At 35.9% G+C, this 17056-nt stretch overlaps 1 protein-coding gene across 2 annotated transcripts in view; it reads left to right on the top strand.

Moving 5' to 3' along the window:
* Positions 1-16068, top strand: part of ret (ret proto-oncogene) — a 60203-nt gene extending 44135 nt beyond the window's left edge. For both annotated transcript variants that reach the window (XM_012966869.3, XM_002933895.5), the window contains exons 15-20: positions 281-403; positions 3623-3693; positions 6758-6895; positions 7283-7382; positions 8839-8986; positions 13718-16068. In XM_012966869.3, coding sequence (XP_012822323.2) covers positions 281-403; positions 3623-3693; positions 6758-6895; positions 7283-7382; positions 8839-8986; positions 13718-13875 — 738 coding nt within the window. In that variant the 3' untranslated portion in view covers positions 13876-16068. The remainder of the gene's footprint in view (positions 1-280; positions 404-3622; positions 3694-6757; positions 6896-7282; positions 7383-8838; positions 8987-13717) is intronic.
* The last annotated feature ends 988 nt before the right edge of the window (positions 16069-17056 follow it).

Consider the following 17056-nt stretch of genomic DNA (forward strand, 5'->3'; position numbering starts at 1 on the left):
TTGGTTTAAGAATAACATTTTAAATGGTAGAGTGAATTATTTGCTATGTAAATATGTGTCACTTAGAAATAAAAAGTACACCATAAAAATCATGACAGAATCCCTTTAAGGTTTCTTCAGTTAAAATAGACTGTAAGTAAATTGACACTTGCTTACCTAATCAAATGTATGTTTCACATATGACATTTGGTACCTGGCATGCTGCTACTGGTATGCTACAGTAAGGTTTGTTAAATTTCACTTTATGATCATTTATTTAGATTCCATTTTCTTTTTTAAGCTTGTCCATCGAGACTTGGCAGCCCGAAATGTGTTGGTCGCAGAAGGACGCAAAATGAAAATCTCCGATTTTGGTCTTTCCAGAGATGTTTATGAGGAAGATTCCTATGTAAAGAGAAGCAAGGTATTAGTTTACAGCTTCGTATCAAATGTGAAACACAATGGTACTAAAATATCCAGTATATTTTGAGATTTACAAAGATTGAATACAAGGCTAAACAATAGTTGTAGTGTAATTGAAACAAGATGTTCATATAATTGACTTCTTGGGAGGGTAAGGTATATATTTCAGATATGTTTCTACTTCAGCACAATTTACCATTAGTTCATGTCTTAGCCTATTATACTGAACATGGAAACATGTAGGGCAACATGTGGGGCAATAGCTGGGAATCAGATATAACTTTGTTACCAAGTTGACAAGTAGGATTAAATGTACTGGAAAACAACACTTTATTACTGCAATGTGATGTCTTAATATCTAATGCTCTGTGAAACACCAAATTTCCAAAAAAAAACCTCCAGCCTCTCCAGATATGCAAGCATGGCTTACAGCAGTGCTGTCCAACTGGCGGCCCGCGGGCCGCATGCGGCCCGCGACCCCCCTCTGTGTGGCCCCCCACCTGTCTGGCTGCTTTGATGGCTTACTCTTGAGTATGCTTTAAATGGTATCAGTACTGTGATTAACTGCCCCCCCCCCCCCCCTGCATGGTTCTCACCTCAGATTCAGGCTGTAATCCCTCTGTATTGTTTAAACATGTAATCCCCTGTGTTGTTCACACCTTTTAATCTCTGCATTGTTCACCCCCTGCAGTGTTCACACCTCAGGCTCAGGCTGTAATCACCCACATTGTTCCCCTGTTTACACCTCAGACAGACTAGAAACCCACAAATAATCCCTGCACACTACAAAAAGAATATATACTGAGGTGGTACTGCAATTAAAAAGTTTTTTAATATATAGTTATTGTGCAGACTGTAGGATCAGTGCCAGCATTGTGTCACTGTATGCTGGCACACAGAGGCAGGGTAGGGAAGGCAGAGTATGGCACACACAGGCAGGGTAGGGAAGGCAGAGTATGGCACACACAGGCAGGGTAGGGAAGGCAGAGTATGGCACACACAGGCAGGGTAGGGCAGGCAGAGTATGGCACACAGAGGCAGGGTAGGGCAGGCAGAGTATGGCACACACAGGCAGCATAGGGCAGGCAGAATATGGCACACAGAGGCAGGGTAAGGCAGAGTATGGCACACACAGGCAGCATAGGGCAGGCAGAGTATGGCACAAACCAGCCAAGAATGGCACACACAGTCAAAGTATGGCACACACAGGCAGGGTAGGGAAGGCAGAGTATGGCACACACAGGCAGGGTAGGGAAGGCAGAGTATGGCACACACAGGCAGAGTATGGCACACACAGGCAGGGTAGGGAAGGCAGAGTATGGCAGGTTTTTGCTGTACTACAACCATTAATATGGGTATGGTCATGTGATAACACGGGTGTGGTTTCAAGTGGGTGCGGTTTCAAAAAGGGGAGTGGTCAAAACTGTCTTCCATTATCGGCCCTCCACCACGTAGGTCGGAAAAATTGCGGCCCTCGGTACCACAGAAGTTGGACAGCACTGGCTTACAGGATATGCTAGCCCCCATACACCCCCCGCATAAAATTAAACATGAACCCATTAATACTTACTGCTGTTGTAGAATGGCCAGATACAAAGATACAAATGAATAGGTTGTAAATTGGAATGGTGAACATGGAGTCTAAACGTGATGGATGGAGTCTAAACATAAGTAGAAGCAGATGAGTAGAGTGCAAAAAGTAAAACAGTTCAAAGAGTGAAACTGGCAACTGGTTAGCAGTTAGCTAGGGTGAGAGAGACGTTACTACTAGTCAAAATTGGCAAGATAATATCATATTCATGGGTAGACATTCCATTTGCATAACCATATTACAGATAAATGAAAACTATAGGGCAGCAAATATGAGTTCACTCCAGAGTATCTACAATTGCAACAGGGCATTCTTTGCCAGATCTTTTCCTAGTTGTCCTTGAGCCTGGGCCCCCCTAGAGGGGCAAGTCACACAGTTTGGAAACCACTGTCCTACAGGCAGCAGCTATATTCAGTATACATTATGCCCCTAAATCTCTTGCCTGGTTCTGTCCTCTTCCATGATATTGATCATAATTTGAGTAGCATATAGGCAAGATCACTAGATACTAAAAGCCTGGGATGGCATACTAGTTACATGCTTTACCATGTAAAACATGATAAAAGCACAGGAGGCAGGACAATGCAGATTTTAACTGCAAAGTGCAATTTATTAAACATTTTTTTTTTTGGACTGCAAAGTGCAATTTATTACACATTGGGGCTGATTTACTAACCCACGAATCCGACCCGAATTGGAAAAGTTCCGACTTGAAAACGAACATTTTGCGACTTTTTCGTATTTGTTGCGATTTTTTTGGCTTCTTTACGAATTTTTCGTTACCAATACGATTTTTGCATAAAAACGCGAGTTTTTCGTAGCCATTACGAAAGTTGCGTAAAAAGTTGCGCTTTTTGCGTAGCGTTAAATCTTACGCGAAAAGTTGCGCCTTTTTCGTAGCGTTAAAACTTAAATGGTGCAAAGTTTCGCGTAAGTTTTAACGCTACGAAAAAAGCGCAACTTTTTGCGCAAGTTTTAACGCTACGAAAAATCGCCAGATTTTACGCAACTTTCGTAATGGCTACGAAAAACTCGCGTTTTTACGCAAAAATCGTATTGGTAACGAAAAATTCGTAAAGAAGCCGAAAAAATCGCAAAAAATACGAAAAAATCGCAAAATACCGATCATTACGAAAAAAACGCAATCGGACTCATTTCGACCCGTTCGTGGGTTAGTAAATGTGCCCCATAATGTTTCACGCATCATGTGTGGAGCATACAAAATCATTACATCATTGAAACCACATCAATAGAGCTTTTTCCATTTTTTCTATATAAGAAGTAAAATATAACGCTTGCACTGCATATTACAATTATTGCATTTCATGTAGTATAAAAGAAAAACCTCACCTAATATTTATAGGAATAGCCATTCAAATACATTAATCAGCAAATAATTAGTCTAATTTTCACAGTTTGTATCTGCTATTTTTAATATAGCATGTTCTACTTTGATTACTTCCAGTCACACAATAACATCACACTGTGTTGTGTATGAGCTACAAACCATCATAAAAGAAAAAAGGAAAATAAGTGCAGTTTAGCACAATACTTACAGTTTAGTGTATGCAGAGATCTCACCTTGCTTCCAGCTTTAACTGAGCCTTCATTTACCTGCTTTTATTTCAGGGTAGAATACCTGTAAAATGGATGGCTATAGAATCCCTGTTTGACCACATTTATACAACACAAAGTGATGTGTAAGTAATTTTTATCAGCTATTTTTGAATTATTTCTTATTGACTTGTGGGTGTGCCATCTTGTGTTCTGTCAAAATGATTCATAGATTCATGGTGAGATTTTTACTTTTATTATAATATGGTGCTGGCTAGGCTGGAAATTTTCTATGCAAGGAAGGAAAGGTGTAATTTAAAGCAGTTGGTGCCAATAGTTGGCACACTTTGATACGGGAAAATAGTTTTCCTATGCAGAGACCCTCTGTATCTGAAATCTAGAGCCTCAGTCAGTAATTTACAGTTAGCATGTATTAGCATTTTAATTTTTAATATTTGAAAAAATGTTATTTGTAGCAATAATATTAAAGGATATACTAAAGCTTTTAAATTAGAAGAAAACCCCACCAAACTCTTTTTATCCATTATCTGTAAATCTGTTATCCAGGAAGCTCTGAATTACGGTAATGTTATCTCCCATAGAATCTGTTTAAGCAAATAATTCAATTTTTTAAAACACATTTCCTTTTTTCTCTCTAATAATAAAACAGTACCTTGTACTTAAGATATAATTAATCCTTAATTAAACCCCAGGTCCCGAGAATTCTGGATAACTGGTCCCATACCTGTAGTAATATGTAGTGCTTTTATGAACGCCTTTTATGATGCACTCTATGGGGCTGATTTACTTACCCACGAACGGGTCGAATGGAGTCCGATTGCGTTTTTTTTCGTAATGATCGGTATTTTGCGATTTTTTCGTATGTTTTGCGATTTTTTCGGATTCTTTACGAATTTTTCGTTACCAATACGATTTTTGCGTAAAAACGCGAGTTTTCCTATCCATTACGAAAGTTGCGTAAAAAGTTGCGCATTTTTCGTAGCGTTAAAACTTACGCGAAAAGTTGCGCATTTTTGTTTTAACGTTTTAACGCTACGAAAAATGCGCAACTTTTTACGCAACTTTCGTAATGGATACGAAAAACTCGCGTTTTTACGCAAAAATCGTATTGGTAACGAAAAATTCGTACAGAATCCGAAAAAATCGCAAAACATACGAAAAAGTCGCAAAATGTTCGTTTTCAAGTCGGAACTTTTCCAATTCGGGTCGGATTCGTGGGTTAGTAAATCAGCCCCTATATGTCCAGGTATTTAGGGCATACACACGTCTTGTAAATATCACAGAGAGTTTCAATGATCTGTTGATCAGAAAGGTGAAGAAAATATAAAAGCTTGTTTGTTCCATTTGCTAATTCTTAACCATTTGACAACTGTAAATATTTAGTAAATCTAAACAGAGGTCTACTGACTCCTTATTGTGTCCATCTTTTGGTTAGCTACCTCCATAGCACAATATAAGGTATAGAGGTGAATATATAGTTAAGAGCATTACTATGCCATAAGACTACCAATAATAATTCACCACCAAATGTTAATCGGATGGCATGTAGACAGGGCCATATCATCTGTTAATTTGCTTTCCTACCCTAGCCACATAGTTTGAGAACCTTCGTTCGAAAAACAACTTTTTGTTTAAACTCCAAAACATAAGATTAGTAGAAGCATTCTTTCAAGTACAGGTGTAGGACCCTTTATCCAGAATGCTCAGGACCAAGGGTATTCCGGATAAGGGTCTTTTCCGTTTGGATCTTCATACTTTACATCTACTAAAAAAAACAATAAAACATTATTTAAACCCAATAGGACTGTTTTGCCCCCACTATGGATTAATTATATCTTAGTTGAGATCAAATACAAGGTACTGTTTTATTATTACAGTGAAAAAGGAAATCAATTTTAAAAATCTGAATTATTTTGTTAAAATGGAGTCTATGGGAGACAGACTTTCCGAAATTCAGAGCTTTCTGGATAACAGGTTTCCGGATAAGGGATCCCATACCTGTACTAGGTATTATTTCTTCTCATTGGCAAGAAAGATTTTGTATTAGAATGTATGCATGCTTAAACCTAAAGAATCCCAGGGCTATTGAAATGACCTTTTAGCATGTTTGTCCCAGTGTGGACTCTAGTGGTTGTGTTTCTACCCATTCATGTCTATGGAGCTATCAGATTTATTGCACCCCATCCCAGAAACAAGTATGATAGTTTCCAGGAAAAAAGCTCAAATAAGTTAATAAATTAGTCTGCATAGGCAGAGTAGTGTACACCAATATGTTAAAGTATTTTAGATCATTCTGGCTATAATTCCCTTCTAAGACATATTAGGGCTGATTCACAAAGGTGCGTTAAAATGAGCGCTATTTATAGCATGCGTTAAAAATTTTATTGCGTCTTATTTTTCGCGTCTTAACGCATGATGCATTAAAAAGATATCTGTGTTAATTTAGACGCGATGCTGTTTGCGTTATTTGAGTCGCGAGGCTATTTTTGTGCGATATTTGATGCTAATTAATGCAGTACGCTACTTGTCATGCACGCTAATTAACGCACGTTTGCTACTTATTGCGCACACGCCATACACACCATTACGTTCGTAAAACTACTTTTTTTTAAAATGACCATTTCCCTGCAAACTGGAGGCTACTTGACTCTAGGGCCAACACATACTTGAATAAATCACACTGCAAAGTCCATATTGTGCTGCCAGAAGCTCATGAACTGTACTTTTCTATAATTACCGCCTGCTCCAAGTAGGTGTTAATTTTCGCATAGACTAATGCAATATTTAGCGCGTCTAAGTGTTTGTGAATCATGCGTTAGTATTATTTCTGCACAAAAATTAACGCAATGCGGTAAAATTAACGCATGCGGTTGCACGCTAATTAACGCACGCGATATGCGACTTAACAAATTCTATAATGCTTTAGCGAATCGCAAGTTTTTTTGCATTGATTTTAATGCCAAAAAGCATGTGATAAGCGTTATCGCACTTTAGTGAATCAACCCTCTTGTCTGTTTCCTAAGATTGCTTATTTTCATAGATGGAGTAAGATTTGTTTACTATTCTAGAAAGGCTTGTAAGATTCTTTTGAAGTTTGATTGAGTAGTAAATATTGACAGTTCTTACAATGCTGTAGAATTTGCACATACACTGTTACGAATAAATCTGCTCTGTCCTTGCTTTTATTAGGTGGTCCTTTGGAGTGCTCCTGTGGGAGATTGTAACCTTGGGAGGAAATCCATATCCGGGCATTGCTCCTGAGAGGCTCTTTAATCTCCTAAAAACAGGTTATAGAATGGAGAAACCAGAAAACTGCAGTGATGAAATGTAAGCTCGTATTTGTTTACATCTAAAATTTTACATTTTAATAAATATTAACTCTAGACCCAGCCTGACAATCTGTGGATTCTGGCAAGATGCCATAGACAGTCACTATTTATTGGGATGGTGTGGGACTGTTTGAGCCTGTGTGTATTTAAAACGCCATGGCCTATTTTGAGTCCCAGTCAGGATCTATGCATATGTATGCAATACCAAATAATAATTCTCTCCCTTACATAAACTTTTCAGTGTCATATTTGGGTATCTCGAGTGCATTGCATGTTTCAAAAGTGTGTTATTAGCTTGGGTAGTTGTATATTTAAGCGGCAAATCTTTGAAAAAAAAAATAGTATTGTAACATTGCACCTTGTCACCTTATCTCCAAATTTACAGGTACAATCTTATGCTTAAGTGCTGGAAACAGGAGCCTGACAAGAGACCAACATTTGGCGAAATCAGTAAGGAACTAGAGAAGATGATGGTGAAAAGCAGGGTAAGTTGTTACTACAGTATTAAACTACCAGAAGAAGAGATACAGTATACTGAATTGCAAAGTGCAAAGTTGGATAGTGGCAAGTGCCTAGTCTGCAAGAAAGCTCCAGTTCTAGTAATTCACTTACTAGCTGAGTAGGGAAGAGTCAAACCCTGTGACCAATGTTGCCTCTAAGAGAGGGGTTTTCAAACTTTTTCAGGTAAATCCCCAGTTAAAGGTCCAACCTTTGGTCAGGCTCCCCCTAAGTTCATGAAATGAGTACAGATATTGGAAAATATCAGTGTATCAGAGTGTATTCATCTCTAGTTTCAAAAATATCCAGGACAGAAAATACACAAATATGCCATAATAGCCCTGAGCACCCCCCACATCTCTTTAGCCCCAAAATTTGGAAACCACTGCTCTTAGCTGTACTTGCGCATGCTCTCGCAAATTATAAAAGCAAGGCACATAACTAATTGTAGGCAGGATATTGCCTGCGATACCATGTTGCCTGCAACATATTTACCGGTACAAAGTAGCTGTAATATTTGATGCCAAATATACTATACAGGATTCTCCTATAAAGGATAACAAGATTATTATCCCTATAAATGCCAGAAATGAACTGTGCTTGTCCACTATTACTGACTGTTATTTTTCTTCCTAGTTTACTAATAGCAGCTCCCTCCACTTACACACAGCTAAGTTCCCTACTAATAGCAGCTAGTCAAGTTCTCCACTCTCTGGGTACAAGACTGCTTAGGTTACAAAGATTTACAATAATAAGCCTAAACTCTTTAATAAAATTCTAATTTACATGAGAGGCTATTTTTTATACATTATATATAAATATTAGGTCAGATTCAGTTTAGTGAGAAAAAGTTGTCTCATGGTTAATCACATAAACATTGATGGATGAGATTCAATTCGAAGAAAGAAGATTTTAACTCAGTTCCAATTTTTTCCCATAGACTTTAATAGAGTCTTCGCATGATACTCCTTGAGATTTGTTTTTCTGAATTAAATTGCATCTCAAACTGAATGTCGTCCATAAGTTTTCAACTTTTTTTACTGAATTGAATCTGGCCCATTATATGGAATACAGGAATCAAGATGCTTCATAAGAGATAGCAAAGTAACACTCCTTATTATTAAGCAGATTGTATATCTCACACCTGCTGCCTGTTCTTATATATGCTGTAATACTCAGTGTAGGGGCAAAAATAGCACTTTTTTTGCATTTTGCATATTGCTTTCCAGTTGGTAAATGACCCCTAGAGTGTAAAGTTTTTTGAGCATTACACACTGCCTTCTAATAGGTAAAAGTCCTCCCTGCTTGTTTTGTTCTCTGGATTGCACTCTTAACCCCAAATCTGTGGGCTACATTATTTAATATTTATCTATGCATTTTCCTGGATCCTGAAAAAACTGACATGCTTTAACTATATGTATCATCTTAATTATATTTTATCAGGATTATTTAGACTTGGCTGCATCCACACCTGCTGACTCCTTGCTGTATGATGATGGCCTTTCTGAAGAGGAGACCCCTCTGGTGGACTGTAATAATGCCCCACTTCCTCGAACTCTCCCTTCTACCTGGATAGAAAACAAACTCTATGGTAGAATCTCCCATGCGTTTACTAGATTCTAGCTTCTGTCTAGTAACACAAGCGTGATTTCTCTCTGTGCGCCTCTCGCAACCTGCTTCTCTTCCCAGAGGCTTGTGTCTGAATGAAATCAATGAAACTTTGCTTGAAAAGCTGTTTTATTTTATTTTTTTAAATATATTTTTTTATTCTTTTGCATATTTAAATGGCAGCATTTGCAGATGTTTGCAGCTGTTCAAAAGAAGCAAACATAAAGAAAATATTAGCAACACTGTATGTACATGTATACAAAACTATAAACCAAAAACCATGTCAACATTATACCATAGCCAAGGAACGAATCTCATGGAAAACGTATCAATTTAATGCTATTCCTAACAAGTAAATGCTATCTTTTGGCACGAGCAGGAGCACTTAACATATATATCTATACTACTTTAACATTTTTGGAACAGTCTCTGGACCTGTATTAACCAGGTTTTTGGTAAAAGGGATTTAGGAAGAATTCCACTAAACTTCATTTGTGGGGATTCAAGCATATTATCAGATTATTTTCTATTTGTACTATTTGTGTTTAGAAGGAAAATGGAGCACTAAAAGGAAAAGTGTTTTCCTTTGTTAAAACAGACACAAGATTAGGAGCATTTTGGAATTACTACTTGGCATATATATTCACACACATATGCAACAAGACTGTGCATAACTGGGGACTTGTCTACTGAGGGCTTTTATTTTTATCAATGTTAATACTCTCATGGGGTTACTGCCAGAGTGAGGATACAAATGTGTATCTAAAAAAACTCTTGGCAAGCAAATCACCAGTTAAGCAACAGTTTTTTTGTATTCTGTTTCATAGTCTGTTTGCAGATACACATAAATACACACATCTAAGAAACTGGAAGCTTTTATTAGGCTTTTGAGAGTCAAAAATTTAGAATTTTCCTATATGTCCACAAGCATTAGACACATAAAGACACAGAATCAGACATACACATATAGATATTTGTGCAAGTAATGATCAGTTTGAATGGTAGCTAGTGATGGCATATAATAAAGTTAAAAGAAGCCACAAGCCAGCAGAATATTTCCATAGCTTTGTTCTGCACCTTATCTTTTTATGTTGGTTTGCAGAAGGTATTAGAGCACTGAAACCAACTATTTTCCTTCAAGACAAACATAATAATAATAATAATCAATTTGTCTTAATGAAAACCAGTTATACATGACTTTACATTTCTTACATTCTAAATAAAATACAACCAGTGAAAAGAACTACAAAGGAATAACCTGTAGGTAAAATAGTGGTTTAAGATATCTGTAATCATGGCTTATGTAAAGCATCAGAAGATGATAAGTTATATAAATTAATATATTGATACACTGATTATCCATTCCCGACATCTTAAATTTACCTCTTAAGTTTTGTTCTGTATATCTTGGGCTATATATGATTATATAATAGTTTTATTCATGTGTAAATTTTATATTCGGAGGAATGGGCTTTTAAACTCCAGCAAATGTTTGATGCACTATACTTTAAATATCATAGATCATAATTTGCACTTGTTTAGTTGATAGGGCTTATATTAGACTAAGATAAAAAGAAAGAGCATATCTAATTGAAATTGTTATTATTTAAAACATTTTTAATGTCTAAGTCAAGCAAGACTCTTAACTAGAAATTCAACATTGCAGCAGCAAAGCAATGCATACTGCTATGCAGTATGTTAAAGTAGTCTGTCTGCATTTGAATTTTACATAGTTACATAGTTAAGTTGGGTTGAAAATTTTAAATGATAAAGCAAAAGTTAACATCATAATGCTTTTATTTTGTACTTATCATCATACTTTATTAGCATAGTTTATTGGGTTTTGGCCAGACCAGCTAAGACTATAAATATGTAATAATTTAACATACATGGTAGTTTAGCTGTTTTTCTAACACAATACCGAATTAATCAGAAACTATTAGTCTCTATTGGTCTGGCAATGGCAGTAATTGCCAGTAACCAAGTAATTGCCTTCATACTCCGTAAACTGTGCATTGCTTACCTCATCGAATTCTCTGTAGATTTCAGTAGATTATATAGTTTTAATGATATCAATGGTGAATGTCTAAACTGTAGCAAATAAGCAGAGAAGGAATTTCCTGTAAACACAGTAAACCCCTTCCCCTCATATGTAATACAAGGCACTAAGTTTGGTCTGGTGCAGTTGTCGCTAGCAGTCAATAAAATGGTTTCTTTTAAACAGGTAACCAGTAAATGCCTCCTGGTGATTGGTGACATAGGTGATAAGACCAATAGAAAACTTTCCACCTTTTATTACATGTGTCCATAATAAGTATCTTAAGATATCAGTCTGGGGTGTAGGAAAAAAATATAACCTCAACTTATAAATTTTATACAGTTATCTTTAGTATAACCCCTTGTTCAACATAAGTACAATGAATAGGGCTTGGGATTAACATATTTTTTGCCTATTGTAGTACTTACAAAAAAATATTCAAATGATTATTTAATAGTTACTTATTAAAACATATCTTGGAATAAACACAGCAAACAGGGTAACTGAAGCTACTCCATGTTTGGTCCTTGCAGCTTAGATAATAATATTACCATTATTCATATTACTCCTTCATTCAGAGGTTTTATCTGTGTAATGGTAATGTGATTATCTGCTTCAAACATGGAGTAGCTTCAGCTTCAGATTGTTTGCCCTGTTAAGCTCAATAAATAACAGAAAACTTATTTTTTTATTATTAAAACAACAGGCAAAAGGTATATTCAGCACAAACCCCATGCATTGAGCTCATTTTAAAAAGGGGGTACAAGCTTTATTAATTGAACTCATGTCAAGGAGTGAATACTTCCCCTTTAATACACACTGCTTGTCTCTTAACAGTGATAAAATCCTTCCAGTAAGGTTTATAGAAAACCTTCTGGTAATACAGAATATTTGTACACTTTTGATTGGATTTACTAAACATTGGATGAATTCATGGTCTTTATCCCTAAGAGGCTCATTTACATTGAGTCTTGGCATGTTAGATTGCTGAGTTGCATTGATAAATTCAAACCACTCACAGGATGAAGGGGAGGGGGCAAAGTTATTAAAATTACAAAATGCCATAGCCTGCCTGACCTTAATGTATTTTCTACTGAATTTGGTAGAGGTTTTATTACTATTCATAGTATTTTTACTTGGGAAAAGTATCCTAAAGTCCCAGCATGTGTTAATAGAGTTAGATACTTCAGCCAGAAATGAAGTTTGGTCTTAATACATTAACATGCCTCCTAATGTAGGCATGCTTTTTACAATACTAAAATCCCTGAAACTTTTAAGCTCATTTGCAAACTCTACCATATATTGTCTTTTGGATGTCAGTCTCTGGTATGTGTTTTATTGTAGTGATTACATGAGACAGTAAGCATAGTTCTTGCCAAAACTCCTTCTACTTGTTTTTGTGTATGATTTTCCACTATTGTACAGTTAAAAAATGCCTGGGATTTTCCATTATTCTTTGTTTTTCAAATTTTTACAGTATATGGGGAAACATGTTTCAAAATTAAAGTTGCTTCTCAAGATATATCATTATTGTGATTAGCAATTAATTTACATTTTCCAACAAAATAAGACTGAGCTAAGTTGATGCTGAAGAGGCCAGCAATGCAAAAACGCGGTGGACTTCCTCTTAGTATATTCTGGTTAACTTCCTGGTTCTAAAAAACTTCCCCTTGCAAGCCTTTGTGTGGTCATGCTGGAAATATCTGTAGCAGTCAGTATTTGCATGGGACATAGTGCTACTATATACTATAAAGTATCTGCACTATGCCCCATGCAAAGAAAACTTTTGGTACATTTAAAAATGTGTATATTAGTAAACAATTTTATGCCCTTGCAGAACTCTATGTGCAATTTTTTCTGGCTGTGTAAAAAAGCTAAACAGTTAAGGATTTCCATCTGTTCTACAATAAAACAGGCACAGTGGGGCAGCGGTGTGTTGCAAAACATGGCCCGATGACCACTAAGTAAATTGGCTTACCTCTAAATTTCTTTACTTCCAAAAAACATAAAATACAGTCTATTTAAAAGAAATATTTAGGGATGTCACAAAATACTTTGTATTTAAAGAGGAACTGTATGTTTCCTACTAAATGTTTTCAATTAAGTATAGAATCCACTTAGCTGAAAGGATTGAAGTATAAAAATCCAATAAAAATGGGCATCAAACCATTTAAATTCCATATTGCTGCCTACTCAGTCTGAAAGAAAGCCATTCTAGGATTTTTCACACACTCTGTGAATGCTATATTAAATGAAACCAGTATTGAGCCCTTCTCAGATGTATAGTGCAAAACACAGCACAATAAATGTAGCTACTATTCCCAAGATAAACCTACATTTTACTTGTACCTGAATTAGGTACAGTAACTGTCATTAGAAGACTTCCCAACATATGTCATCCCTTATTCAATATAGTAAAAACTCCCCAATATCACTTGCATCTACTTTATCCAAAAATTACAGATAACTGTGTTAAAGATTAATGTCCGCATGCAGTGCCTGCCCTTCCCTGTGCTCCTCTACAATTCCTGTTGTTTGTCTCTGTAGCAACATCAAAGGCTCGTCTTTTTACATCAAAGGGAGTTTTGCCAAGGGCCTTACTGTCTGCACGTGAAGCTTTTACTATATATTTTTAAATTCTTCAGTGCAGAACAAATTATCTCTTTTCATTTTTAGGCATGTCCTATCCGAACTGGTCTGAAGAAAGCCCCGTTCCAATCCCGAGATTCGATGCCAATAAGTCTGTTTTTTCAAGATATGCCAATGACTGTGTTTATGCTAATTGGATGATTCCACCCTCAACGGCAAAATTTATGGAGAAGTTTGATAGCTAAAATGCATTTTTATCCCCAGAAGGTAACATAATAATGATTGGGGGAGAAATGAAAACACGCAAAGAATGAATGGAAAGTCCATTGGCTGGTTCTTTGTGCCAGTGAAGTGGTTAAATCAACGTTGCTTTTGTGTGTCAATTTGCGCCAATTTTTCTTGGCTTTATCTATCTCAAACTGCTGGAGGGGGCTGCCTCAACTTTCTTCAACATACAATATGTTGCTACCCCTGCAGTAGTGGAAGGGGTCTGTCTAATTTCTCCAAAGCATATCAAGTCTGTAATCCAAAACTCAGTAGAAACTTTTGTATATGCTGTTGTTGCACAAATACTATGTATTCGGTACACTCTTGTACGTGTTGCTGTAAAAAAAGAGAGTCTACTTTTTTTCCTTTAAATCATGTGTTAATTTAAAAATGTATTTTAAGATGTACATTGTCTTCTTATTGTTAAATGATTATTTTGGAACAGGTAGCAGCAGAGACAGCTAGTTCTGCATAAAATATGTGTTGGGATTCCCAAAATAATGCATATTTGTACACAGATATCACTGTTATATATGAAATATGCCTCCTTTCATTAAGTAATGCATCATACTCACATGCCACAATTTGTGTTACAATGAATACTTAACTATGAGAGAATACAAAGAAGTAGAACTAAACTGATTTTGCTTAGTCAGTTAAGGGAGATACTCTCCTTAGAAAAAGTAACCAAGTAACCTCATATATGACAATAATTTAACGAAAATACATAGATAATGGTTTCTTAACCTGGTCCCAGTTTTGTGAACCCAAAATAGTCAGAATCAGTTTCGCAACTCATTTTATTTGTTCTTTTAATAACAAGTAGCAATTTTATTCTATTTAAGAGGATCAAAAAGACCCTAAGCAGCATGGGGACCCATATTTGGTTCCAGACCCATAGGTTAGGAATTCCTGATATAGATCATGTGTGTTTATATTAACGCAATCTTAGACTCTTTAGTCTGTCACTGGTGGTGGTGTTGCACTAAGAAAGTCATTCATAGTGCTGTTGCAAGCAAATGGTTACAAGTACAATTTCATTGAAGGAGAGGTGTTCATTTTCATTACAAAATACTCAAAACAAATTCAAGTTTAAGTATTTTTTCTTCTCACGTTAATTTTTATATGTATTTTTTTAATACAGAAAATGTATATTTTGTATATTGTTTTCACTCCCAAAAGTTTTTTGCTTTAATGAAAGGTGCTCATGGTGAACCTGCTGAAATATTACTATTGGTCATGTGTGGTGGGAGGATTTTATGGGCTTGCTATTTTGAAACTCAGCATTATTACACTACTGACTAAATAATTAAACACAGTGGATACTTATTTGTCAGATTGAGCATCACAGGGCACTTAGGAAAGATCTATCTGTAATATAAAGGTTGGTCACAGATGGATATAAGTTGCACCTCAGCAAATAGTTGAGGACACCTACTAATTTCAAACTTCTAGTCCTTTGAAAGGCTCTAAGTTTGTAATGCTTACTTTTAGGTTATGATATTAAGCCTATAGGCACATTTCTTTTTTTATTAAGAAGTCACAATGGTTAAAATCCAAATTTGAAGGCAAATAAAACAGTGTTTATAATCATAACTGAACCATTGGCCTTTTAGTTGTTTTTTTTATAGTTTTCAGTTCATAATTCCAAAAGTCTGCTAAGTTATATGTCTGTGGATTTAGATTTAGTTTCTAAAATGTTTGTGAAGTGTTCAATTCCTTAAATATAGAAAGGGAAAAATGGCAGAAAGTTCTCCAACTTTGAAAGGGACAATAACATCTTTTTTTGCCCCCGGTAAGGTTTTTCATACTTGTGCATCTCATCTCATTTATTACAATCAGATCCTCTGTAAACAATCACAATAATAAAACAAAAAAAAACTTTATGTTGTATTTGCTCATATAGTGTTCATTAGCCATAACATTTAGGAGCTGTATTACAATACATCAATTCTAAAAACAGAAAACCATGGCAAAAATGTAATTTGTGATAATTTTTAAGTATCATTTATTTCTGTCACTAAACATGTTTGATCATTATCAGTTTATTGTGTTCTGTAATGTTCATAGAAGATAGAAGTCAGTTCACCTACCTTACTCGCTTATAAATTGTTCTTGTTCATGCCAGTGAGAGTGCCACATACAGTAAACAATATGCTTATTTTTCTATATTCATGGTTTTTGTCTTTGTAAAAAAATGTTTTTCTTATTGGAAATAATGTATGCCAACGTTATATTATGATTATTTAACACTGCTTCATAGAAGACAAGATATTTGGAGCAAGAATGCAAATTGCAACATAACAAGAATATGGCATAATGGAGAACCCAATAATCTTTACAAAAGACCCAATCTACATTTTCTGTATTTTTATCCAAGAATGGTTTCCCAGATACAAAAGCAAAGGTTTGGCAGCAGATGGATAAAATATGGTTAACATTTTGATCTGCAACAATTATGACCCAGCATTTTACAAATGATAGCTATGCTAGTGCTGTCTTCTCTATTGATGTTGGAGAGTTATCTATTTTAATAAGATTGATTCCAAATTAATCTTATTCAAGGCAGTTATGTCCAACTCATTACATTTACTGGGCCTTGTTTTTCTCATATGCATGTTCGAGGGTTGGATTAAATTAAATGATGATGGCATTGAGTCTATAGAGCCTTTAAGCAGACTACGTGCCATAAATATCCTTTGGAGGGCCACATCTGGCCCATTTGCCTCCAGTTGGACAGTTGGAATATTTTCCTTTCCAAATTTACTCCACATCTGATATAAAATCATACTTTTCTTGATTGTTACATAGGGTTGAAAAAAGACCAGAGTCCATCTAGTAAAACCCTTCCATTTAAACCCAGCACACACAACCTATACTTACCAATTTATACTATCACATACATAAACTATATATACATGTTTTGTGGGCAGTCTTGTCATGACCATATTTATATACAGACACCAGAGGGCCCCTGTTAAATACAAAGGCAATGCTGTTCAGAGCAAGAGAGCATGCACAGAATATACACCATACAGTATGTGACAGTCAACAAAAGGGAAGTAGGGCTGCCGGTTTGGTGCCTAGGGCAGCAGCAGACCACTGCTTGTTCCTGAGCCTTGTGGCACAAAACCTCATAAACAGTAGTGTATAAATAAT

This window comes from Xenopus tropicalis, chromosome 7 (genome assembly GCF_000004195.4).
Source record: "Xenopus tropicalis strain Nigerian chromosome 7, UCB_Xtro_10.0, whole genome shotgun sequence".
Lineage (NCBI taxonomy): Eukaryota > Metazoa > Chordata > Amphibia > Anura > Pipidae > Xenopus > Xenopus tropicalis.